The sequence below is a fragment of the Saccopteryx bilineata genome, chromosome 3, assembly GCF_036850765.1.
Source record: "Saccopteryx bilineata isolate mSacBil1 chromosome 3, mSacBil1_pri_phased_curated, whole genome shotgun sequence".
Classification (NCBI taxonomy): domain Eukaryota; kingdom Metazoa; phylum Chordata; class Mammalia; order Chiroptera; family Emballonuridae; genus Saccopteryx; species Saccopteryx bilineata.
In genome coordinates this window covers 286885370-286910212 of record NC_089492.1, presented here as the reverse complement: position 1 = coordinate 286910212, position 24843 = coordinate 286885370, and the positions used below count along the sequence as shown (strand labels likewise).

At 56.5% G+C, this 24843-nt stretch overlaps 2 protein-coding genes across 11 annotated transcripts in view; one reads left to right on the top strand and one right to left on the bottom strand.

Moving 5' to 3' along the window:
* The window catches only part of PIK3CD (phosphatidylinositol-4,5-bisphosphate 3-kinase catalytic subunit delta), a 55889-nt gene extending 41446 nt beyond the window's left edge, over positions 1 to 14443 (top strand). For all 7 annotated transcript variants that reach the window (XM_066270501.1, XM_066270502.1, XM_066270507.1 and 4 more), the window contains 22 exons: positions 755 to 927; positions 2846 to 3074; positions 3171 to 3400; positions 3770 to 3949; positions 4271 to 4420; positions 4888 to 4977; positions 6062 to 6283; positions 6831 to 6927; positions 7021 to 7151; positions 7624 to 7674; positions 7772 to 7939; positions 8020 to 8141; positions 8354 to 8497; positions 8655 to 8754; positions 8899 to 9077; positions 9154 to 9266; positions 9413 to 9491; positions 9903 to 10070; positions 10530 to 10653; positions 10811 to 10956; positions 11169 to 11301; positions 11705 to 14443. In XM_066270501.1, the coding sequence (XP_066126598.1) occupies positions 787 to 927; positions 2846 to 3074; positions 3171 to 3400; positions 3770 to 3949; positions 4271 to 4420; positions 4888 to 4977; positions 6062 to 6283; positions 6831 to 6927; positions 7021 to 7151; positions 7624 to 7674; positions 7772 to 7939; positions 8020 to 8141; positions 8354 to 8497; positions 8655 to 8754; positions 8899 to 9077; positions 9154 to 9266; positions 9413 to 9491; positions 9903 to 10070; positions 10530 to 10653; positions 10811 to 10956; positions 11169 to 11301; positions 11705 to 11842 (3135 nt within the window). In that variant the 5' untranslated portion in view covers positions 755 to 786 and the 3' untranslated portion in view covers positions 11843 to 14443. The remainder of the gene's footprint in view (positions 1 to 754; positions 928 to 2845; positions 3075 to 3170; positions 3401 to 3769; positions 3950 to 4270; positions 4421 to 4887; positions 4978 to 6061; positions 6284 to 6830; positions 6928 to 7020; positions 7152 to 7623; positions 7675 to 7771; positions 7940 to 8019; positions 8142 to 8353; positions 8498 to 8654; positions 8755 to 8898; positions 9078 to 9153; positions 9267 to 9412; positions 9492 to 9902; positions 10071 to 10529; positions 10654 to 10810; positions 10957 to 11168; positions 11302 to 11704) is intronic.
* The window catches only part of CLSTN1 (calsyntenin 1), a 68868-nt gene continuing 57455 nt past the window's right edge, over positions 13431 to 24843 (bottom strand). For 2 of the 4 annotated variants that reach the window (XM_066270508.1, XM_066270510.1), the window contains 9 exons: positions 21479 to 21535; positions 20196 to 20353; positions 18953 to 19101; positions 18187 to 18413; positions 17520 to 17690; positions 16989 to 17134; positions 15858 to 15993; positions 15396 to 15580; positions 13431 to 14978 (listed from right to left, as the gene is read on the bottom strand). In XM_066270508.1, the coding sequence (XP_066126605.1) occupies positions 14778 to 14978; positions 15396 to 15580; positions 15858 to 15993; positions 16989 to 17134; positions 17520 to 17690; positions 18187 to 18413; positions 18953 to 19101; positions 20196 to 20353; positions 21479 to 21535 (1430 nt within the window). In that variant the 3' untranslated portion in view covers positions 13431 to 14777. The remainder of the gene's footprint in view (positions 14979 to 15395; positions 15581 to 15857; positions 15994 to 16988; positions 17135 to 17519; positions 17691 to 18186; positions 18414 to 18952; positions 19102 to 20195; positions 20354 to 21478; positions 21536 to 24843) is intronic. The other 2 variants (XM_066270511.1, XM_066270512.1) reach the window with 1 other exon arrangement.

Here is a 24843-nt window from a genome sequence, read left to right as displayed (position 1 = left end):
CGGGGATCTCAGCAGTGGTATCATGGTAGCTCAGGGCAATGCACGCGCCAAGCTGCTCAGAGTGACTGCGTCTCCGGCCATGAGCACGAAGACCTGGGCCCATCTGGCAGAGCCGCCAGAATACCTGTCTCCCACTAAACATCTCCTTTCAACTAGTTTTAAAAGCCATTTAAATCTAGAAAGATGTGACTTTAGGTTAGGGAAGTATTTTTCCTAAAGGATAAAAATCATAAAACATAAAGGAAAGGCTGGTAAATTTGACTGCATCAACCAAGTTGTTTCTATAAATCATCGGACGGCCCAAGGCCGATTTTAAGCAACTTGGTTTCTGGTGAGAAAGTTTCAAAGAACTGTGTGTAGTCTCTAGTTCTTGTCAAGTCCTGGGCTGTCTGACCAGTGTCTTGCCATTTTATTCCTTATCAAGTTGGTGGCGATGGCAGAGGTCTTCTACATGTGTGTATATATTTCTGAGAAAAAAAACCAAAACGATTTGGAATGGGTCGTGTTGTTGTCTTGACCTTGGGCCCCTGCTCTGAGGGATGCAGACAGAGTACCTACCTGCTGGTGATCTGATAGGCAGCTCAACTTGGGGCAGTAGGAGCCCAAGACACCCTAGAGAGGGCGAGGGCCCAGGGGGAGGCCAGCTCTGCATTCTGGGCCTCCTGAAGTCCTGGTTTCCAAAGGGTCCTTTCAGAGACTCACCGGGCACATCTGCATCCTTGGTGACTCATTTCGCCTTCACTTTCTTTTCCAGGACAACTGGTGTCTGAGAAGTGAGAAGGCAGGATGCCCCCGGGGGTGGACTGCCCCATGGAATTCTGGACCAACGAGGAGAATCAGAACGTGGCCGTTGACTTCTTGCTGCCCACTGGGGTCTATTTGAACTTCCCCGTGTCCCGAAATGCCAACCTCAGCACCATCAAGAAGGTACAACCCTGACCTTAAAACTAGTCCTTAGAGCTCAGAAAAACAGACACTCACACTCACATGCATGATTGCTCAGATTTGAGATTCTTGGATACAGATTTGAAAAGCTATCAGTAATGTCCAAGAATTATTTAAAGACTTGCAGGTAGCGTCCACATAGCATTCCCAATTCAGCATCCCCTTGTATGCTGCTCGTGGCTTCCAGAGAGAACTTAGGGTGTGGTTCCCACGTGGCCTTTCGTTCTCTTCCTGACCTTGCTCTTGTTTTTGGAACCACACTCCATCCACTGCCCCTCAAGGCTTTTGCTGAGCTTTGGTCTTGAGAGTGGTCGTCCTAGTAACCATCTTTGGAAATCGTTTTTGGTTTTGTTGAATAATTTTGGGGGCAAATGACTGAGTGAAAGGATTAGACATCTGGACAGTATTTGGTAGTGACTGGCTTGTTCCACTTACGAAGCGTGAAATTTAATGGGCCATGCCACAGGCAAGATCTTAGCTCAGAATTTTAAAAGCTATACTTGGGCGCAGAAAGAAAAAAAAAAAAAAAAAAGAGAAGCAATAGACCATCTTTGAATTTTTTGTGTTTTTTTTTTAAATCTTTCTTTCCTGGGAGATGGCTTTAAAAATTAAATTTCTTTTTCTTTGTATTCCAAAAGTAATATCGTCCCATTGAAATTTAGAAATATAAAAAAAAAGTAGAAGGAAAAAATGATCTGTGATCCGGCCATATGAGATAACCACAGTTAATGAACCCTTTGGCTGTTTTTCTGTTTTCTTTTTTATGTACAGTAGGGGATTGCCTTTTTGTGATTAATTCTGATTATGAACTTTTGTATCCTTTTATTTCAGCATTAACATCTTTTTCATGTTATTAACTTTATAGGTAAATGCCACTTTAAGGCTACTCTTATTTTTCTGCTTACAGAGCAATGTACAAACATAAAACACATGGGTCCCCGCAGTCTAACCTCATGCCCCAGTTCTGCTTTAGTTTTTTCATATATTTACATACGCCAGGGGCCACATGATAGATAGTCTAGACTTTGCCGGCCATACGATTCTAGTTGTAACTACCAACTCTGTCTTGTAAGGCAAAGGCATCCTTAGACGCTATGTAAATGAATGGGCGTGGCCGTCTTTCCGGTACCCTGGTGGTTTGCTGAATCCTGATCTCTGTAATTATTATGTTTACTATGGTTTCTATGAAATGGGTTTGAGTTACAGCTGCTGTTCTACAGCTTCAGTCTCTTCCCTCTGAACAAGGTGTCTTGGAGTGCTCTGTTACACAGATGTCCCTAGATTCTGGGTCCCGCCCCTGTGTGACTGACCCTTCTGCATCGATGGGCCATAATTACACATCCGCCATGGGTGAAAACTAAGGCTATTCTCTCCTTTTTCATCTTCTCTGTGACTCAGTGATGAACGCCTTTGCACTAAAGCTTGACTGTTAGATGGCTCCCGGTGATCCTTGGGGACACCTTGCCCAGGGGGCACACAGCCCGCAGAGGGTTTTATGGGCCCCTCAGTCTCAGTGTGCTCAGCTTTTCCTGAATCAGTTGCCAGCATTTACAAATCAGGATGATGAACCCCAGAACGATTAACCAGGGAGCCCGGAGGTCACGTCTGGCTGGCCATCTCTCCCAGTAACCACGCAGGGGAGACTGTGGGACCCCCTGCTCTGTTGCGGACTTCATAGCATACCTGGCACCTTTCACAGAAGTGCAGTGACCCATGTGGTCAGTGCTCCAGGGGTCTGGAGAGAGTGGCAATTTTGGGATCTTGCCATTGCTTTCTTTTGTAAGGATCCTATAAGGTGGGACCCCCCAGATTGAAGCCAGCCTCCACCGACCTCCTGGCTCCCTGGGGCCCTGCCTGCCTGCCTTGGCCGGAGGGGCTGACCGGCGACTGTCCCTCGCAGGTGTTGTGGCACCGAGCCCAGTATGAGCCGCTCTTCCACATGCTCAGCGACCCGGAGGCCTATGTGTTCACCTGCGTCAACCAGACTGCGGAGCAGCAGGAGCTGGAGGACGAGCAGCGGCGGCTGTGTGACATCCAGCCCTTCCTGCCGGTCCTGCGCCTGGTGGCCCGCGAAGGGGACAGGGTGAAGAAGCTCATCAACTCACAGATCAGCCTCCTCATTGGCAAAGGTACCCTGGGCAGGGCGGGCCCGGGTTGAGGCTGCTCTGTTCCCCCAGGGCCCGGCCCCAGCCCCCCGGCTAACCAGGCTCCCCACTGCCTCTCAGGCCTGCACGAGTTTGATTCCTTGCGCGACCCAGAAGTGAATGACTTCCGAACCAAGATGCGCCAGTTCTGCGAGGAGGCGGCTGCCCGCCGGCAGCAGCTGGGCTGGGAGGCCTGGCTGCAGTACAGCTTCCCGCTGCAGCTGGAGCCCTCGGCGCGGAGCTGGGGGCCCGGTACCCTGCGGGTCCCCAACCGGGCCCTCCTGGTCAACGTCAAGTTCGAGGGCAGTGAGGTGAGCCAGGGCTCTTGCTGGGGCTGCCTCCAGGCCACTGTGCCCGTGGGGGACGCTGCCCCCCGTGAGGATCCCCAGCCACCCACCAGCCCCCGATTTTACTCTCCTCCCAGTAGCATCAGCTGGTACGTGTGGGGTAGCCATGCACGCCCAGGACTCTGCCCCACATCCCACCAAGCAAGTTCAACGGGTCCGTTCATTCAGATGTTTCCTGAGTGCCAGCCCACCGTGTCCCTCCCTCCATCAGACCCCGCACGCATGTTCAAGGGACAGGGGAGCCTAACACAGCCAAGGGGCAGTCCTCCTCTGTGCTCCAGGACCCCGCGGCCCCTCACAGGGCAGAGGGCTGACCCTCCCTCCTCCCCCCAGGAGAGCTTCACCTTCCAGGTCTCCACCAAGGACGCGCCCCTGGCGCTGATGGCTTCTGCCCTCCGGAAGAAGGCCACAGTGTTCCGGCAGCCCCTGGTGGAGCAGCCCGAGGACTACACCCTGCAGGTGAACGGGAAGCAGGAGTACCTGTATGGCAGCTACCCCCTCTGCCAGTTCCAGGTGAGGACCGAGGGCCCTGGGCCACGGGGTTCTCCACGGCCCAGGCAGGGCCTGGGCCAGGGTTGGGGGCGCTGGTTCTTTGACCCCTCCTGAGCCTGATGAGCCAGGCCTTTGGGGGTCACAGCGAGAGAGTCCCTTTGCTAGGCTGAGCCTCCCTGTGAACACAAGGCAGGCTCTTTTTTCAGGAGGTGGGCGGGGGCAGGAATTGCCCTGGAAGGCCCGGAATAGGCAGTGGTCAGCATGGGGGAGCCCCCTGGGGGCCTGTTGTCTGGGAAGCGGTTGGGATGGCCTGTCAGCTGCTCACTCTGCCCCCCATCTCAGTACATCTGCAGCTGCCTGCACAGCGGGCTGACCCCCCACCTGACCATGGTACACTCCTCCTCCATCCTTGCCATGCGGGATGAACAGAGCAACCCTACCCCCCAAGTCCAAAAGCCACGCACCAAACCGCCCCCTATTCCTATGAAGAAGGTGAGCTGAGCCTCCACTTCTCCTCCCCCCCACCCCCTCCTCCCACCTGTCTAGAGCCTAATGGGCCATGCCCCAGGCCAGCGGAGGGCCCAGGGGCTTCTGTCTCAGGCCCCTTGTTGGTCAGTGTTAAGAATCGGGGCTTTGTGCTTGGGCAACCAACACAGCCAGATGTGCTGGGGTGGGGGCCTGTTTGGACTTCCCGGGGCAGCCTCCAGGCCTGGCTCTCAGCTGTCCCCTCCTCACGCTCCCGTGTTCCACACCGGAGGCAGAACTCTGTGCCCACACTCCAGAGTTCAGGGTGTTGGGGCCCCTGGGCTGCCCGCAGGACAGGCTTTCTGGTAAAGGATGGAGTTGGGGACAGGTACCTGAGCCGCACCACAAAGCTGTGACACTCACACCCACCCCCACGAGCCACCGAGCCTTGGGATCACTCCGGTCTAAAGGTCTTGCTTCCCCTCCACTGCCAGCCCTCCTCTGTGTCACTGTGGTCCCTGGAGCAGCCCTTCTGCATCGAGCTGATCCAGGGTAGCAAAGTGAATGCTGACGAGCGGATGAAGGTAGGGGCGCCTGGGTCCAGGGGAGTGGGTGTTGTTTTGCACAAACAAGGTGGCTGTAGCCTGAAGGGGTGGCAGAGGAAGGGGGGGTCACATGAAAGCCACCTGACCACATTACCCAGCATCCCTGCCCAGGGTGGTTGTGAGCTGCTTCAAAACAGGAAGGGGGGAGGGGAGCAGGTTGGTGGCCAGAGGGACCGATTCTTAGAAACTGGGCCCGGCAAGTTCTGGGTACTTGACTTTGGTGGAGGTTGTGGGGCCAGGCCCAGCCCCAGCCCCGGGATGTGAAAACCACAGTCAGGGAGGTGACAAGCTTTGGAAGAGGAGCCATTCCAGCTAGGCTGGGGGCCGTTTGGGGCTCCCGGGGCAGATGGGACAGACAGTGCCTGGCCCCCGGGGGCCAAGCCCACATGTCCCCATGTCCTCCGTCCTCAGGACAGCCTGCTAGGTGCAGGTTTTATTGTCCCGTTGGCATGATGTGCAACCTGGGTCCACAGAGGTTGGGTCTTCGGGGAGCATCTTTTAGGATGATTTTATAAGCCAGCAGGACCGGGCTCCCCTAGTGGGATCACCGGTTTGGACGCAGGTAGTTCACTCTCACGGGGAGATGGAGGAAGCAGGCCTGGAGTTCACTGGACATTAAGCCCTTCCCCAACCACGGGGCTGGGGGGGGGGGGGCGGCTCACAGGACTGAGCCGTGGGGGCAGTCCTTGAGTGTTAGTGCTCAGAGGGGCCCTGGAGTTCCTGAGCCCAGCTGGGGAAACAGGCCAGAGCAGGAAGCGACATGCCTTGGGGTCCCACAGAGCCACGGGGGAGCTGAGACCAGCCCCCCAGCCACAGCCCATGGCGCCCTTCCCTCCACCTCACCCCCGCCCCGGGCCCATGGCCACTCGTCCCTCTGAGGCAGCCAGCCAGCTGTCCCTCTTCCATCCCTAACCCTTCCACATGGGAAGGTGAGATTCAGACCCACTTGGAATGAGGACATTTTGGGAGGAAAGTCCAGCCTTGGGTGGGTGGGTAGGGAACTTGGGAGGGGCAAGGGGGCTGGGCTACTGCCACCTGTCACCTACGCCTACGCCTTCACCAGCTGGTGGTGCAGGCCGGGCTCTTCCATGGCAACGAGACGCTGTGCAAGACAGTGTCGAGCTCAGAGGTGAGCGTGTGCTCGGAGCCCGTGTGGAAGCAGCGGCTGGAGTTCGACATCAACGTCTGTGACCTGCCGCGCATGGCCCGCCTCTGCTTCGCGCTGTACGCCGTGATCGAGAAGGCCAAGAAGGCTCGCTCCACCAAGAAGAAGTCCAAGAAGGCGGTGAGTGGGGCTGCCGGGGAGCCTGTGAACACCTGGTGGGCCCAGTCCGGTTCTGTCGCCCTGGGACCACCAGCTTCCCACCCCTCCCCCCAGCCACTGCCCCTGCCATGTGCTGTTTGTAGGTTCCCAGGCTTGCTAGCAGGGTGACTCGGGCCTCTGGTCCTTGCAAGGAACCTGGAGGCAGCTGCCTGGGCTGGAAAGACCCGCTTGCAGGGTGGCCCGAGTCAGCAGCTGGCTGGGAAGGAGTGGACGTTGGGCTCTGAGTCATGGACCCCAGGATGTGACCGGCCTCTGAGCCATGCTGCCTCCCCTGGCCCTGAGCTGGGCCAGCTTTCATATGGGGTTTGGGGTTTCCTCCAGAAGCTGGGAGTGGGGAGCAGAAGGGAGCCAGGATGGGGCTGACCTGGCCGGCCTCCTCACAGGGAGTCTGAGGGCAGACAGGGACGCTGGCCCAGAGGCAGGCCCACCCTGCAGACGAGCAGGAGACGCTCGGGTGCTGGCCCTGACCTGGTACTGACCACTGATCCTCCGTGTCCTTCTCTCCCAGGACTGCCCAATTGCCTGGGCCAACCTCACCCTTTTTGACTACAAGGACCAGCTTAAGACTGGCGAATGCTGTCTCTACATGTGGCCCTCCGTCCCAGGTTGGCCCAGACCAGGAGGGGGAGGTGTGGGGGGGGGGGTTTCTCAACCTGCAGGCACTCCTCCAATGTAACCCCATCTGTCCCTGTGTGCAGACGAGAAAGGGGAGCTTCTGAACCCCACGGGAACCGTGCGCAGCAACCCCAATACCGAGAGCGCTGCCGCTCTGGTCATCTGCCTCCCGGAAGTGGCCCCCCACCCAGTGTACTACCCTGCCCTGGACAAGGTCAGTGAGGGCCCCTCCCCATCTGGGGTCCGGGACCTGCCTTGCTCAGAGGCTACATGGCTAAATTAGGTAAATTTTCCTGATCCTGCCTCGGGGGTGACCCAGAGTGTGGTCCCCGTGCCCCGTGAGTTGTCTGGGGTGGGGGCTGGGCCGCCACACAGAGTTGGGAGGCTTCTTTGACTCTCTGGAAATCTCCACGGACCCTAGAGCAGTGGTTCTCAACCAAGGACCACTTTCCCCCCAGGGGACCTCAGGCAGTATCCAAAGACAAAGACACTTTTGGTGGGAAAGATGCTCCTGGCTTCTCACACGGGTGGGGTGCCACTCAACACCCTGCAGTGCACAGGACAGTCCCCACCACATAGAGTCACTGACTGACTCACAAGGTCAGCTGTGTTGTCGCCTGCCCCGGGGCCCTGCAGGCTGGCACAGGCCCTGGGGGCGCCACTGAAGGCAGGGCCGCTTGTTGCAGATCCTGGAGCTGGGGCGGCATGGGGAGCACGGGCGGCCCACGGAGGAGGAGGTGAGCGGGGCCGTGGGCGGCGGGGTGCGGAGATGGCGCGTGGCCGGGTGTGGAGCCAGGCGGGGCCGGCTGCAGCCTCCTCCCCTGCGCCCCTCAGCAGCTGCAGCTTCGGGAGATCCTGGAGCGGCGTGGGTCTGGGGAGCTGTACGAGCATGAGAAGGACCTGGTGTGGAAGATGCGCCATGAGGTCCAGGAGCGCTTCCCTGAGGCCCTGGCCCGGCTGCTGCTGGTCACCAAGTGGAACAAGCATGAGGACGTGGCCCAGGTGTGTGGCAGGGGAGGGGTCTGCAGGGAGGGCGGCTGCGAGGAGGCATGGCCCCCCACCCTGACCGCCAGCTCCCCCAGATGCTCTACTTACTGTGCTCCTGGCCGGAGCTGCCCGTCCTGAGTGCCTTGGAGCTGCTGGACTCCAGCTTCCCCGACCGCCACGTGGGCTCCTTTGCCATCAAGTCCCTGCGGAAACTGACGTGAGTCCCACACGTTCCTGGTCCTTCTCGGGAGGGTGTCTTTGCCCAGGCTGCCTGGCAGCAGGTGCAGGGGGGGGGACTGAATTTTCCCGGGGGGCCTGCTCAGGGGAGGCTGGCCTCCCGCCCCTGCAATGCCCGCTCACCATACCAGCTGCAGACCCCTGCCCCGAGCCATGAAGCCCCAGGCCCCAGCCGTCGTCCTGTTCCTGCAGGGACGATGAGCTTTTCCAGTACCTGCTGCAGCTGGTGCAGGTGCTCAAGTACGAGTCCTACCTCGACTGCGAGCTGACCAAGTTCCTGCTGGACCGGGCCCTGGCCAACCGCAAGATCGGCCACTTCCTCTTCTGGCACCTTCGGTACCTGGACTCGGCTGGGCCCAAGTTCTCCCTGGAAGGCCATGGGGGGTGCACTGCTGGCTGGCTTCCTGCTTCCCACTGGCCCGGGTGTGCTGCTGTGGCTGGGGGGCTGTGTGGCCCTACCGGGAGAGGCTCAGCCCCGTCTCCCTCCCTCTAGCTCTGAGATGCACGTGCCGTCGGTGGCCCTGCGCTTCGGCCTCATCATGGAGGCCTACTGCAGGGGCAGCACCCACCACATGAAGGTGCTGATGAAGCAGGTGAGGCCCCCGGCCACATTCCCCTGCCGGGCTCTGTTCTTGGGCAGGGGTAGCCAGGCCTCTGTAGAACCCCTGGGGCCGGCCTGAGGCCAGGAGCCTACTCCTCCTGACCTCCCCATGTTGCCCTCCTGTTCTCCTGATCAGGGGGAGGCACTGAGCAAACTGAAGGCCCTGAATGACTTCGTCAAAGCGAGCTCTCAGAAGAACCCCAAGCCCCAGACCAAGGAGCTGATGCACCTGTGCATGCGTCAGGAGACCTACCTCGAGGCCCTCTCCCACCTGCAGTCCCCGCTCGACCCCAGCATCCTGCTGGCTGAAGTCTGGTGAGCCCCAGCACAGTCCCCCCCCCCACACACACACGGGCCGGAGGGGCCCTGCTAACCGCCGTCTGCCCCACAGTGTGGAGCAGTGCACCTTCATGGACTCCAAGATGAAGCCGCTCTGGGTCATGTACAGCAGCGCGGAGGCGGGCAGCGAGGGCAGCGTGGGCATCATCTTTAAGAATGGGGATGGTGAGCAGGACTTGCCCCCCCCTCTCCGCCCTTGGGATCCCTGGAGGGCGAGATGAGAAGTCTGGGAATGCTGGGGCCGGGGCATGGCTGGGATTGCAGAACCTGCTAGAAACTCATGCTGTTCTCTCCGGGGGCCGGCGGCACAGACCTCCGCCAGGACATGCTGACTCTGCAGATGATCCAGCTCATGGATATTCTGTGGAAGCAGGAAGGGCTGGACCTGAGGTGAGCCACCCTCCTGTCCTCCGGTGGTGCCTGCACTAGGCCGGAACTCTGTCCCTTTGGAGGGGTCCCCTTGCCAAAAGCTGACATGACCACGGCAGGAGAAATCGCCGTTCTGAGAAGAGCAGGGACCCATTGAAAACTAGGGCCAGAGAGGGCAGTAGGGCCACACAACGAAGGTGAAGGCCAGGTGCTTTTTCTCCCCATATCCTGGCGCTGGTGCTGACCTCTCCCGGGCCTGGTAGTCCCGGGAGTCCGGGCTCCTCCCCAGCTGCTGCTGCTGGTTCCCCTCCCTCTCATCAACTTGAGCAGCATCTCCTGTGGCTATTTTGGGTGTTCAAGCTCCTCAGGGGTCAAGTAGCTGTCCCAGGGACAGCCCTTGACCACTGCCTGCCCCTCCTCCCAACTGGCTAGGATGACCCCCTATGGCTGCCTCTCCACCGGGGACCGCACAGGCCTCATTGAGGTGGTGCTTCACTCGGACACCATTGCCAACATCCAGCTAAACAAGAGTAACATGGCGGCCACGGCCGCGTTCAACAAGGACGCCCTGCTCAACTGGCTCAAGTCCAAGAACCCTGGGTAGGTGTCAGGCCTAGGGGCGGATGCCTCCGCTTTCCCATAGGTTTGGGAGTCAAAGATGAAGGGATGGGCCTGTGTGGCTTCCTGTGTCTCTGTGGCTTCCTGGCTCAGCTAGGGCCCGCCCCTGTCAGTGTCAGTGTCAGGGTGGGGTGGGCCTCCATGCCCCACGCTGTCAGTCATTGATGGCTGTGTAACAACCACTCTGAACTTACTGAACTTACGGGTGTAAACAACCCATTTATTACTGGCTCAGAAACCTGCCACTTGAGCCGGCTCAGCTGAAATGGTTCTTCCGCTGCATCACTCCCATAGCTGCTGTCACCTGGTAGCTTGGCCGGGCTGGAGGGTGGCCTGTCTGGAGCCGCGCTCCAGGTGGCCTTTCCTCACTGTAGCAGGGAAGGCTCAGGAGCTGCGGGGCGTTTGAAGGCCATGGTTTGCAATCCCCCCTCCTCCCACCAGGGAGGCCCTGGATAGAGCCATCGAGGAGTTTACGCTCTCCTGCGCCGGCTACTGTGTGGCCACCTACGTGCTGGGCATCGGCGATCGGCACAGCGACAACATCATGATCCGCGAGAACGGGCAGGTAGGGGCTGTGTGGGGCTGCCGCGCGGGCAGTGCCTGCCTTCTGGCCCCAGCCCTCGGCCTTCCTGCTTTGCACGTGGCTCTGGGCAGAGCCCCTCCGAGCCCCTCTGAGCCCCTCCGTCTCTTGCTCAGTCTGCCCTTCCCTTCCGTTTCCTTAGCTGTTCCACATTGACTTTGGTCACTTTCTGGGGAATTTCAAGACCAAGTTTGGAATCAACCGTGAGCGGGTCCCATTCATCCTCACCTATGACTTTGTCCATGTGATTCAGCAGGGGAAGACTAATAATAATGAGAAATTTGAAAGGTGAGGGTGCTTCCCATCCCCTGAACTCCCCGCGGATCCCGGGCCCCAAACAGGACCCAGAGGGGGTTGTTAGCCCAGCCCCTGAGGGGGCAGTGTAGGGAGGCAGGCCGGGGGTGAGGCAGGGGCGGGGGTTCTGCTTACGGGGCGAGGGTGTAGCCAATGGGGTCTGGGTGGGCGTGGCTGGGAGGATCCAGAACCCGCCTCCCATGCAGGTTCCGCGGCTACTGTGAGAGAGCCTACACCATCCTCAGGCGGCACGGGCTTCTCTTCCTACACCTGTTTGCCCTGATGCGGGCAGCAGGCCTGCCTGAGCTCAGCTGCTCCAAAGACATCCAGTATCTCAAGGTAAAGACCAGGGCAGGGCCCGCCAGCCAGGAGCCCACAGGATCCTGGACATCCCAAGGGCCGGCTCCCAGCAGTATGACCTGGGACACACACACACACACCCCGCCCCGTGCAGGCGGTGGACCCCTCAAGGTGCTCCTGACTCGAGTGTTTCTCATGCTGGCTCGGGACCCAGCAGCACGGTCTGGAGGAAGCACTCGGAGGTAGCTTGGTTCTGTTGTGCGGGGGCATCGGTCTTGGTTTGGGATCGAACTCAAGAGCTCTGCCCAAGGGAGGTGTTGGCGGGGGGGCTACCTGCCAATTCTTCAGTTCTTTTTAGGAGGGAGCTTAACCTAGCCAGAGAGGGTAGAAGTACGGGGAGGCAGGGGGGCCTCTGCCCAGTGCTGCCCCGCCTTTGCCACAGGACTCGCTGGCGCTGGGGAAGACCGAGGAGGAGGCACTGAAGCACTTCCGCGTGAAGTTCAACGAGGCTCTGCGGGAGAGCTGGAAAACCAAAGTCAACTGGCTGGCCCACAACGTGTCCAAAGACAACAGGCAATAGCGGCCCTCCCAGCGGCCCACGAACCCTCCAGGGCTTGGGCCGGAACACGGAGTGAAACTGTCGGGCCTGGGGACCAGGCACCTTCGGCTGCGCTTGGGGGGACCTGGAAGCCTAAACGGCACCGGGAGAGAACTCTCAGCCACCTTCTGTTTACACTGGTTATTTATTAATGACTTGAAATGTTTCAGGAACCAAACAGCCATAACCGGAAATGCATCCCTGGTGCAGGGGAGGGGCACTGTTTCTAGTGTCCCCAGTCAGAGCCCCGGGCTTTGATGGAGAAGGCACCTTGTGGAGGATTGTAACTCCGGGTCTTCCATGCCAGTGGGTCTGGGCCCAGCAATGACTCTTAGTCCGCACCAGAGGCTGCCCAGGTCTGGGCGCCCCAGCTGGGTACCTGGTTGGTGCCCGCAGTCGGGACTGCCCGCCCACGCCTCCACTCATCCCTCCACGTGCGTGCTCTCGATTGACTGAGTTCTGGGCAGCTCCCAGAGGAAGCCTGGTACCCGCCACATTCAGGGATGCTTGCTTTCCACTTTTAAAGTGACTCTTGGGTACGGGAATCCTCTCACCTCTTTCTGCTGTCAAGTGATGTGTGCGGGTAAGAAAAAAACAACAGCTCAACTACTTACTGAACCCCTGGCACAGGAGGGTAGTCTCAGCCCCCATGAAGTATCATCTGTGCTGGTCCTCAAGACACATTAAAAATACCTGTGAGCTTGAGTGAGCTCATCCTGGTCACGGGTCAAGGGGAAAGCAGGTGAGATTACCTTGTGCAGTTATCTGAGTTGGGCTTCCTCTTAAAGCAGGTTGTAAAGAAGGGACCTGATCTCTTTCCAGAACTCTTACCTTCAAGAACCTGTTGTGAGCAATCAGGTACCAGAGGTATGAGTCAGGGGTGTGGGTGGTGGGAAAACTTTCTCTGGCAGGATGTCACTAGACCCGTGGCCTTAGGCAGAGCTGGGCAGCTCTAGATATGCAGGTTCCCGGGCCTTCAGAAGCCCATAGAGATCCTAGTGAAGTAGCAGCCAACTTGGGGACCCCACCAGGCTATATGGCTAACCTCACAAAGGCCTGGCAGGCTGGGCAGAGCCTGAGTAGAGTAGCGAGTAGCTGCCCTGTTAACAGCCCCCCTCCAGAGGTCCAATTTCTTTTGTGATTAGAAGCAGCCGTAAGGCCCCGCCCATGAGGAATCAGATCACACTGGTTCCCAACTAAGCGCAGAATCTCAGACCCACCTCTCATTCGGATATCGGATATAGGAAAAGCAGAGTGAGTGTCCGTCTATATGTTATTTATTTAAAAGAGTCTGTGTATGCTCTCACGTGGGGGCAGCACAGTTTGTGATTTCTGATTTGGGTACACGGCCTGTGTGCCCGGTGAGAATATTTTCTATTTTTTTAAGTCATTGTCTGTATGGGGAAGGTGAGTTCAACGTTAACTGATGCAGGCTGAAGACCAGCTCTCTGTGAAACCTCGAAACGAGGTAAAAAGCAGACGAAAAGAAATAAAAGCCTTTTTTTATGTGATGTTCTCAGCTCAGAAGGAAACGAGGAACGCAGGATGAAAACCACACACTCTCTCTCACTGGAGTTAGAACCAGAACTTTATTGTAGTGTCAACACTTTCTGACCTATCACCAAAGTACGCATCGGAAAGGGGGCCGCGGCAGCCACAGACCGTGAGGGCGCCTCGTCTCCGTGTCAGCTTCTATCCACTGTCTAAACAGAGCAGCTATGGTGACAGTACATGGGGGGGGGGGGGGCAGCCACACAGACACAGGACAGCCGGCAGTGTCCTCGAAACTAGCAGTTATGATCACAACAGTATTCAAAATTATTTTCCCTGTTTTAGAAATCTAAAATTTTACATGTAAATTAAAAACAAAGTGCGGTAGGGGTGTTTTTAGCTCAGGACTTTCTCTCCCCTTTACCACCAGGCACAGCAGCAGACCCCTAGCTCCTGGGGGGCCCTGCCCCCCACCAGAGCCTCTGAGGAGGGGAGCAAAGCACAGGCTGCTTGGCGGAAGTCTGATTCTGACTTTGGGCCACTGGGTGACTGTTCAGAAAACGTGTCCTTAGACATTCTGAATACGGATCACTCGGGCCTGCTGCTGTCTCCAAACCAAATGGTCAGATCGTCTGTACCACCTGTATTATCCATGTCTTCTAAGTATGAACCCCAAGGCTGCCCACGAGCAGTCCGGGCTCCTACACAAGAAGCTGTGTGCAGACCAGGTCAGGGACCCCACGCCCCACCACTCTGCCCCATGAGAAATGGGGGAACCCTAAAGATAGGGCCTGGCCATCTCCAGCCTCCAAAGAGGGTCCCCTCCCACCAAGCTGAGTACTAAGTCCCTTCCTGAGACCGGTCTGGCCCCGCAGGGCAGGGAGACCTGAGGCAGAGTCAGTCCTAGGGGCGGGCCCCTTCCTCAGCAGGGCAGCGGGCTGAAGCTGAGTGCCCACCCCGGGCTTCACGCCTGCATTCCAGTCTTAGATCACACTAGCACAAGGGGCACGAGGAATCCCAATTTATTTACAAAGTATTAAAAAGTCAGTTTGTCCTCTACATATTAACCCCCATTCTGCCATTTTATACATGCACTAGTTTGGAAAAAATTAAAAAAAAAAAAAAAGACAAGGATTACCAGGTGGGAGTGAGTGACTAACTCAGCGAGCTGTCATTCGGCGTTTCTGGAGGTGCAAGGGGGCCACGCGGAGCAAGGTGCCAGGAGAGTGCGCACAGCAGCTCCTCGCATAACTTAGAGATCCGGGTGGGGGGCAGGGGCCTGGGGTCCTACACACCAAGCGTGGGTGGTGGTCGGTGAGGGGAGGGTCAGCAGACCTACTGGCCAGAGTGACTTTGTACATCATGGACCCTCGGGACCGGCAGGACAGGACAGCAGTCTTCCAAAGCAGGAACCGGGGCTGCGGGCTCAGTAGCTGAGGGTGGAGTCGTCCCACTCTAGCTGCTGCTGCTGCTGCCGGTTTGCGTTCTGCTGGTCGCCGTGCTCCCCCTCCTCCTCCTCGCTGCTCTCTGACTCGGCACTGGTGACATCATCCTCCTCTTCCCCGTCCTCACTCTCCTCCTCCTCCTCCTCCTCTTCCTCCTCCTCACTGTGTTGGTCCTCGTACGTCTGACAAAGAGACGGCTACATGAGTCTGGCCCCCGGCCCAAGCCCAGCTCATGACCCAACTATCCAGTGTCCCCGGGAGTCACAGAGGAAGGGACTCCCATGTCACACTCCACAGCAAGACGGGCAGGACTGCACTGGAAGCCGCCTCATCAAATACAAAACGGAAAACAAACCTCTGATCACCACCCACAGGTGGTGCAAGTGGGGAGAGCATACCTCTACACCGGCAGGGTGGCGTGCCCTCTGACAAGGCCTCTCTGGGCCTCAGTTTACCCACCTGTAGAATAGGGACACCTGCATATCTCAGAGTCGCCCTGCAGCCCACGTGCTGTGGCCGCACTGCCCCTCTGAGGTAAGCTTCACTTTGGCTCTGGCCTGCGCCGGTTCTCAGTTACGGGGTCACTCGTCCGTGCCTACCTCCATGGGGTTCACAGTGATAGTCAAGGCAGAGTCGTCCCAGTCCATCTCGTTCTCCTTGCCGGCGTCCTGGTCCCGCATGGTTCGCTGATGAGCAGCCCGAATCCGGAACACTCCCAGGATGATCATGAACACCAAGAAGCTGACACACACCACGATCACAACGGTGGCCGTACTGGGGACAACTGCAATGAGGTTGGGACGAAACAGGATCATGACGGCGAACCCTAACCTAGAGAGAGGGCCATCAGCTTCACCAGACCCCAGGGAACTGGAGGAAACATTAGGAAAGTTTAACACAGGTTCAAATCCGGGTCTGGCCACTGCCCTGCGCCACGGCTGAGTCTGCCCTGTGTGTGCGTCTTTCCTTGTGAGATCCAGACTAACAGGCCCTGGTGGCAGGACTGCTCTGAGCGGGGGCTGGGTTCTTGGCAGGAAGGGGGCAGGGGCCCCAGGTCCTACCTGCAAATGGGTGGGGGCTGGCCAGGTTGTGACCAGAGAGATCAACGAAGGAGTGATGCTCAGGGTGGACGAACTGCGGCTGGGCGGCCATGTGGTTGGCGTGCTCCATGGGGTTGGCCGTGTGGATCACGTTCACCTGCGGTAGAGACAGAAAGGCAGCCTGAGTGTGCCCGAGAGACGGACATGCAGTTCGGCGGCCAACACGACCAGGGGCAGCCAAAGCCCTCCGTGGGCCAGAGCTGGTGGGCGGACGAGAAAAGGACAAGTGAACCAAGGGCCAACGCTTAGAAACTGCTGCGACAATGTGACACTGTCACACGTCCAAAGAATGTATCGCTGTTCAAATAATTCATCTTTATTGTAGTTGATGAGAATTTGTCCACGACAGACTGGGGAAGAATCCAAGTTACAGCATTCAGTAAAGAATCCAAGGAGCACCAGCTCAAGACAGCTGATCCCTGAAGCCTCTGACCCCTGAAGCTATGGCCACGTGACACAAAACACTCATCGATTTTTCTGATTTTCCCTCATTGTGAGTTTAGCCTCCTGCTGCTAGAAGGTCCTGGTGAATGTGAGACTCTTGATTTCTGAGAGTGACTTTGGGTCTGTCTGTCCAGACCCCAGAAGCCCTGAGTGATAAAGGGGATGCTCTGTTGGCCTTAAAGGCTCAGAGAAGGACGAGATCCCCTGGCTGCTGTAGCCTGAGTCACCAGGCCCTGGCCTGGTGGCAGCAGACCTCGCCCTATGCCGAAGATTAAGTCACAGTGGGGCCAGCCATCTACATCACAAAGAGCCTGTCTCCCTGGGTGCTGCACTTTCTAAAGCAGTGTAAAATCTCAGGAAACAACCGTGTCCCTACCCTGAAGCATTCACTGCCACTTGCCACTGAGTAGCCCCTCCAAAGGCCCCCAGGCCCTGGGCTGCTGCAGCCCGTGGAACGGGACACTGATGCTCCCTGGCCCGCCCCGCCCCGCCCCGCATTGCCTGCCTGTGTCTCGCCAGCAGCAACCCCCAGGCTGGAAAAGGCTACACCTCTGGGACAACCTTAACCACAGAGGCTCTAAAATCACCGTTTGCCAATGATCAGGGCTGTGCACGAAGCCCCACTGAACGGGCACCCCCCACACTCACCTCCACCTGAAATTCGTTGCTGACATAGCGTCCATTCAGCTCAGAGCAGACGAGCTTGAACTTCCGGTCAAGCAAGAACCTGGAGTGCCAGTTCCGATAGCGCAGGAGGTGCAGCACCTCCTCGTAGCTGGCCATGGTGTCCACGCCTGCAGGGGGGGGCGGGGACAGGAGAGAACAGGGTCTGTGGCCCTGGCAGGGAACCCCTGGGCCGCGGGCAGAGGCAGGCTGTAGTCGGGCACCCGGGTCAGCTGAGCCAGTGCTCACACATTGGCTTTCCAATGGCAGGAGTGAATGCAGAGTGTGGGGTGTTTTTCCCTCTCACGGGGGTGTGCCACAGGCCGGATCACGACCCCTCGTGAGGACAGGATGGGAGGCAGTGAGCACCCGGGCTTCCTCATCTGACCCTGGGACACACGCCCCCCCGCCTCTCCCCTCCAGGTCAGCCATCCACACTCTGGCTAGGGCGGGGGGAGGCGGCAGTGGAACGTGTGTCGGGCTCTCGCTGCCCTAGGGGGCGCTGCTGCTGCTCACCTGTGAAGATCATGCCCAAGTCGGAGCTGCTCACTTCCATGCCGTTGTGCTGCAGGCATGTCATGTCTACCTCCAGGCTCTCCTGCTCGGGGTTCAGCTCCTCTCCCTCCACCGTCACCTCGCAGGTGTCCAGGTCGTGCACGATCTCCTCAGACACCAGTGACTCTTGAACTGCAGAAATGGCACAAGCAGAGATAGCAGAGGCCGTGGGGCCCAGGGAGGCGGTCACACTCGATGGCTTGCCGGCTCATCCTCAAACTCGAGTCCTTTAAGGGTCAATGACTGGGGTACAGGAGAGCTGCTTTCATGAAAGGGAGTACGTTATGTGTCTATGAGGACTGGCCCCTGGGAAGGCCTGAGAACGGAGGTGGGTCCCTGTCCTCCCAGGGGCTGAGCAGCCAGCAGAGGGACAGCCAAGGGCACAGGACAGTGACAGCATCTCCTGCAAAAATGTCCTTCCCCTCTACCTCCTCAGGGTTCAGGAGAGCAGGTAGCTTTGGACATCAAGCCAGAAAAACAAAAGGTGGGTTTCCAAAGATCATCATGAGCTCTGCCCTTGGCTCAGAGTCCGGAAGCATCAGAATATTTCAACCTCCCAGACACCCAGAGAACAGGGGTCAGGACGTCTGCTGCGGCAGCAGGGTCCCGACAGCTCCAGGGCAGTTACCTGTGGGGTCCTCATCCCCTTCCCCCTCAGGCTCCACTTCTCGCGTGATGGTGCTGATGATCCGAAGCTCAGGGAACAGGAAAACCCCCGCCGAGCTCTCAAACTCAGTGGCTGCTCGAGCAAAATGGTGGACGCCACTCAGGCTGATCTTGGGCTCTTCTGGCTGCAAAACCATCACGTAGCCGTCCACCGGGGGGACTGAAATGCAGGCGCCCTCGTTAAAACACCTGCCAACAGGGGAGGGAACGGAAGGTCAGGGCTTTGGGAGGCACGCGGAGGTGGCACAGCACCAGGGGTGCCACAGATACAGAGGACGATGGCCACTCCCAGAATGTGTTCCAAAACATCACTAATAACCATCATTCAAACATTCTGGTAACGAGTGCTGGCTCACCTTTCCCCACAGAGGGAAGGCTGGGTTGTCTTAAAGACCTAAACACACATGCCTTACTAGGCGGTGGCACAGTGGGTAGAGCATCAGACTGGGATGCAGGGGACCCAGGTTCGAAACCCTGGGGCTTGAGCAAGGGGTGACCTGTTCTGCTATAGCCCCCTCCCCCGTCAAGGCACACGTGAAAGCAATCAGTGAACAACTAAGGAGCTGCAACAAAAAGCCTCAACGAAGAGTTGATGCTTCTCATCTCTCCCTTCCTATCTGCTGCTCTGTCACAAAACGAAAAACAAACAAATAAAAAAACCTAAACACACATTTTCTTCCAAGGCTCAGTGCACATGGACAGGCTTACTGTTAAAAATTGGCACGTACTTGACCATGCTGGTGAGTTTGAGCCTCCGGATGCCCGGCGTGGGGAACTGCCTGGCATTCAGGTAGGCGACATGCTGCATGGCCTTCTCCACCTCCCCCACATCCTCTCCCTCCAAGGTCAGCTCCGACTGGCTGGGGTTGGCCTGGATCTGAAATCGTGCCAAACGGACAGAGTAGGGGAATAAGGTTCTGACTGCAAGAAGCTGAAACCACAAGTGCTTTGGCAAAGAGGACCAATCAGCCGGGGATCGATCCGAATTGTGACCCCGAGAAGAAAACTCATGCAATGCAGTGACTGAGACCTCTTCTGTAATGGTGGCTTCTAAGGTGCGAATGTATCTGTGGCTTAAGAAAGACATTATTGTCCCTGGTTTCTGGCACAGAGCTTTTGAAACTCCAGGAATTTCCTGAGTGATGGGAGCATCCTTTATTATCATAGTAAGTCCCTTATGACCACCCCAGAGTTTAGCTAATAAAATGACTCTTTCTTGGTGGGGCCCTTGACAGTTTCAGGATGCGGGCTGGTTGCCAGAGGAACCAGCCATGCAACACGTGTGGGAACTTTCAGTCTCAGCCCTGAGCTGCGGAGACAAGGATAGGGGCCAGAGATTGAGCTGATCACCAACAATCAATGACTTAATAATCAATCATGCCTATGTAATAGGACTTCCAGAAAACCCCTGAACAACACAGCTGGTGCCCACAGGAGGTGCTGGGAGGGGCCTGTCCGACGGGGGCGTGGGAGCTGGCTCCCGGCCGCATTCCTTGCCCTGCCCATCCCCTCCATTTGGTTTCTCCTGAGTTGCATCCTTTATAATAAACTGGTAACAGTAAAGAGTTTCCTGTTTTCTGAGCAGTTCTAGCAAATTGTGGAACCTAAAAAAGGGAGAGGACGTGGAGATCGGGGGGGAATCCCTGACTTGGGGGCCAAGCTGAAAGGGAGTGTAGGTAGCCCAAGGCCAGATTCCTACAGCTCCACCGGGGTGGGGGCAGCCTCATGGGACTGAGCCCTGAACCTGCCGGGCCTGACGCCAAGTCCAGGTACTGTCAGGGCTGAATTGTTGGACACCCCGAGAGCTGGGATCCAGAGAGTCAGGGAATTGGTGGGTGTGCGAGAAAAAATCCACAGAGGTGTTATGAATAAAAACAGCTCAGGCCGATCACAGATCAATCCTTTGCCCACAGCCTCCGGGATCCTGGTGGTATAGATGCCTGACGCTGTGCAGGCAAACACCGGTGCTACCTTCACTCCTCTGCCGCTGCCCTCAGGGACTTGCAGGTCCAGCCCCTCTTTGCAGGTGTACAGACAGTCGATCACCTTCTTGTCGGCGAGTTTCCCAGAACGGATTGTCAGGCCAGCCAGGTCACCTCGGAAAAACTGGGTCATGTGCAGGTCACCACCTTTGGAACAGGATGGGGGGCAGAGAAGGCAGGGGGTCATGGCCGCAGCCCAGAGCCACTGCCTCGTTTCTCAGCACAGTGTTACCAGTGGTGGCAGCTGGATGGATGGACATGCGGGTTAGTTCAGACCAAGTCCTGTTAGCCTTATAATCTACAGGGAAGTGCAATGAAGACATTAAGTCGTTCATGATCATGCATGTGGCCTGGAGAAAAGCAAACAGGACTCAGGTCCCCCACCTGAAGCCTGGAAGCCAAGAGATCCCATAAGTGTCCCCACACATCTGGCCACTTGCTGGTAAGGAGGGGGGGGATAGCCCACAACCTGTCACCACGGTGGACAAGTGAGATGTGCTACTAGCATCAGCCTCTTCAACCACCGTCTAATCAACTGGCTGGTTCACACTCGGGGCTGCTTTTTCTGAGCGTGCTCAGGGACGCAAACTTGGGGGTGAACCCACACAGCATGATTAGGAAGAGACAAGGGGATGCTTAAGATCCCACCTGCACTTAGAAGCCTCAGAGCAGGCCTTTCGGGGGGTTCTGTGCTGCGTGCCCTCATGCCCGTCTCCTTCCCACGTAACTGGGAGGCGAAGACATCAGAGGAAAACGAAAACCCAGACCCCAGACCCCGGCCCCCAGCAAACTGTGGCACGGGTGAAACGAAACCTTGTCCTTAACGCCAGCAAAGGGGAAGAGGCCGATTTTCGGCAGGAATCAAGAGTTCTAAGAAACACCTGTTTAAAATTTAGTATCGGTCAGGTTAGACTACCTAGAAACGAATCTTTTCCTGCCTTGTGGTTCAGCCTCCTGAGAGCCAGGAGGTCCACCCCAAACCTGGCCTATGAGATTACGGTAGGGAGCCTCATGCAGGGTGACATTTGATGAGAAAAACAAAAACCCCATCAGCGCATTGCATTAGTGAGTCGTTTGCTCACTTCCATTGGGGGATCAGAATGGGTAGAAAAAGGGAAGTCCCGTGAAGCAATGGGGGACAATGCAAAGCGGCAGCTCAGATGGCGTCTGGGACCAAAATGCAATGTGGGCACAACATGCATAACGTGGAATGAATTGATGCTCATATTGAAATGCAACACAACAGTGAACCGTAGGGGAAGCTCCAGCGACCTGCAGGGGCCACAGGCACAGGCTCGGTTTCATTGTCATTTTCGACTCCTGAGTCCTCTGTGGAGAAGAAGCAAGACAGAGACAACAGAGAAGGACCACACGATTAGGTTCTTCCAAACTGGACCCTGAGAGTTGTTAGCGTTGAAGAGCTACCAAATACAAAACGCAGAGAGAAAAATTCCCTTCCTGTTACCCTGGGGGACAGCAGCCCACCTGGAGGCCAGCTTGTACTGGACCCCTTTTCCCAGAAGCGGTATTTACCAACCCCACTCCTCCGGGCACTCTGCTCTCCCACACCTTCTCGCGTCCTCCTGGCCGCGACGCAGGCTGGCTTCAGAGGAAGACAAACGAGAGCAGGCGCACTGAACTCAGCCACCTCTTCGCCCCGGCTGGCCGGCCGCTGGGTGGGACACCCCAGGGAGGCGCTGACACTGACTCAGAGAAGTCCCGGACACTAGAGACACCCGGGCCCAACTCGCAGCACCGTCCTACCTAACAGGGACGGGTAAGGGTCCACAGGCTGGCGTTCGGTAAACTTGTGAGAGCATGTCTTTATTTTTTTGAAAGCTCAGAACAAGTTCACATCAGTCTAGAGACTGCAATCTCTAGGTGACAAAGGAAAGGGCGTTTTTAAGCGCTTTTTCTGAACAGGAAGGGAGAGTCAGCGGTCCAGGTATGTACCGGAGAAACAGAGACTCATCAGGGGTGGTGGGCTCGGGGCTCTGACCAGCCACAGCTCCTAGAGCTCCAGTCCAGGGACCCGAGCACGTCAGACCGGAGAGGGACACCCAGTGACCGACACGGAACTTCCACTTTCCAGTTCACTCTATGGCAGCTGTCTTCATGCTCATAGCCCCGCCCAGGCCCTACCCCTTGTGCGGTGTCCCAGGGACAGGACGCATGGGGGTGGGGTGGGGCAGAAGCGTGAAGAGCATGCTTGGCCTGTGACCCCTGTAGGATACACCATGAGCTCTGGCTCTCCACGGTGAGTTTGGAAGTGGTTTCAAATCCACGGAAAGGAACAACAGAGATCTTCCTCCCTGTTAATTACATTTTTAAAAATCTGTGTTTGATAACCTGGACATGTTTTCTTTGAATATATGTACCCTGATTTATTGATGTCACCCCATTAAAATTAATAAAAATTTATTTATAAAAAAAAAAAAAGGCCCTGGCCGGTTGGCTCAGTGGTAGAGCATCGGCCTGGCATGCGGGAGTCCCGGGTTCGATTCCCGGCCAGGGCACACAGGAGAAGCGCCCATCTGCTTCTCCACCCCTCCCCCTCTCCTTCCTCTCTGTCTCTCTCTTTCCCTCCCGCAGCCCAGGCTCCATTGGAGCAAAGATGGCCCGGGTGCTGAGGATGGCTCTGTGGCCTCTGCCTCAGGTGCTAGAGTGGCTCTGGTTGCAACAGAGCAACGCCCCAGATGGGCAGAGCGTCGCCCCCTGGTGGGCATGCCGGGTAGATCCTGGTCGGGCACATGTGGGAGTCTGACTGCCTCCCCGTTTCCAGCTTTGGAAAAATGCAAAAAAAAAAAATTTTTTTTTAATTAAAAAAATATAATAATAATAAATCTGTGTTTGGTTTAGGGATTCAGACAGATTTTTCCGGCTGAGGATGTTGAGGACCAAAGTAAAAAAAAGAGACAGAGGACGGTGAAAAGGTCCATTCTGACAGCAGGACTGCTGTGACGTGAAAGGGACCCACGGCAGGCGGGGTGGGCCATGGGGCTGTTTTAATCCCAGGAACAAAGCTCCCAGAATATAACATCTCAGTTTGCACATTTATCTCTATTTCTAAAATAATTTCTCAGAAATTTTTGTTTAATTTGGAGAGCAAATTTGAATTCAGAATTTAAGAACAGCAATGAAAACACTCCTGTCTCCCTAATGATTTATTCCTCATCCCTCGGTCTCCACGTCCCACTTCCTCCTTGGATGAACTGTCACCAAAATGAAATCTGGGAATTCCCCGAGGAGGTTTGCTCTGCATTACCTCTGTCTTATTCCTTTCTCATCTGAAAGGACCTGCAGGAAAATGGTGCAATCCAATTCTCCCACACATAGCAAAGCTGTCTTGGGAACTGGACTCTTTCACAAATTTCTAACCTAACTAACTCCAGGCACAATGTTTCCACAGGGAGGAGATAAACCGATCCCCTTAGCAGATACCTGTAGTGATGGTGACCCCCTGGAAGTGCCCCAACACAGAGTCAAGTGCAAGGGCTAATGCGAGGCCCGTGAACCTTGGGGGCCGACGGAGGGTCCATGAGCTTGAATGGGAAAAAAGACGTGGTTATTTTCACTAACTTCTGAAACTTAAGTTTTCCTTCGGCTGTAAATGGTCAGCCATAAACCACAGTGGTATGTGTCACCAAAGAGAGATCGTTGATTATCTCCCCATTACGTCACCTTGTTGCACACATGACAAGCATCTCCACAAAGCCGCGCGCCACGCTGAAGTAATGGCAGGTGCTGGTCCTGCTGCGAAAGCCTGCTCTTCGCTTGTTAGCAGGGTGGCGTGGGTGTTCCTGTCACACTCATTCTGCCTATTGGGACTTGGGTAACTATACTTCAATGTAAACAGTTACCTTTGAAATCCTATGCATTTTATTTTATAGATTAATAAACAGTTATCCTAAGCAGGGGTCCATGGGCTTCCCCAGGCCACTGAAGGGCTCCACAACACGGAAAGGTTCAAAGCCCTGGTCCGATGCCAGTGCGTCAGAGCTCGGGCCCTGGGTACACCGGCTTCAGGGGCTCACATCCTAGCACCAAGGTGACCCAGCCGGGAACACGGGCTCACTGCTTCCTGGAGCCTCAGTTTCTTCAGCTATAAAATAGGGTTAAAAATAGCTTCTACCCCAGAGACTTATAAGAATTAATGAGATAATTACGTAAAGAAATCAGCATGCAGCTCGCCACTCAGAAAGCACAAATACAAGGCCCTGTCATCACAACCCATCCCCGATCTTTCAGCAGAGGTGCCCACGAGCCCTCCCCAAACGCTGCTGCACTGGTTGGAGGGGTCCCACCAGGCTGCCAAGCTCCAGTCGCCCTGGAAGAGTCCTCCAGGCCACAGCACACCGACATTTCTGTGCCTGGTTCTTGCCTCCTTGTTTTCGTAAACTTTTCAACACACAGATTAATTTAAAAATGTCCCTTAATTACACTTTCCCTCTGTGCAGCACTCTCCCTTCCAGGTTCCCAGAAAAGAGCCGGTGAGTTTTAGTCCCTGACCACAGCAATAGTGCGCGCCCACCGACAGAGCCGCCCAGAGTACGGGCGCCTTCAGCAATGTCCCCAGAAAGGAACAAAGGGACAAAGGGGAGGGAAGTGAGCCACTGAGAAGAGCCTGTTTTTGCCAA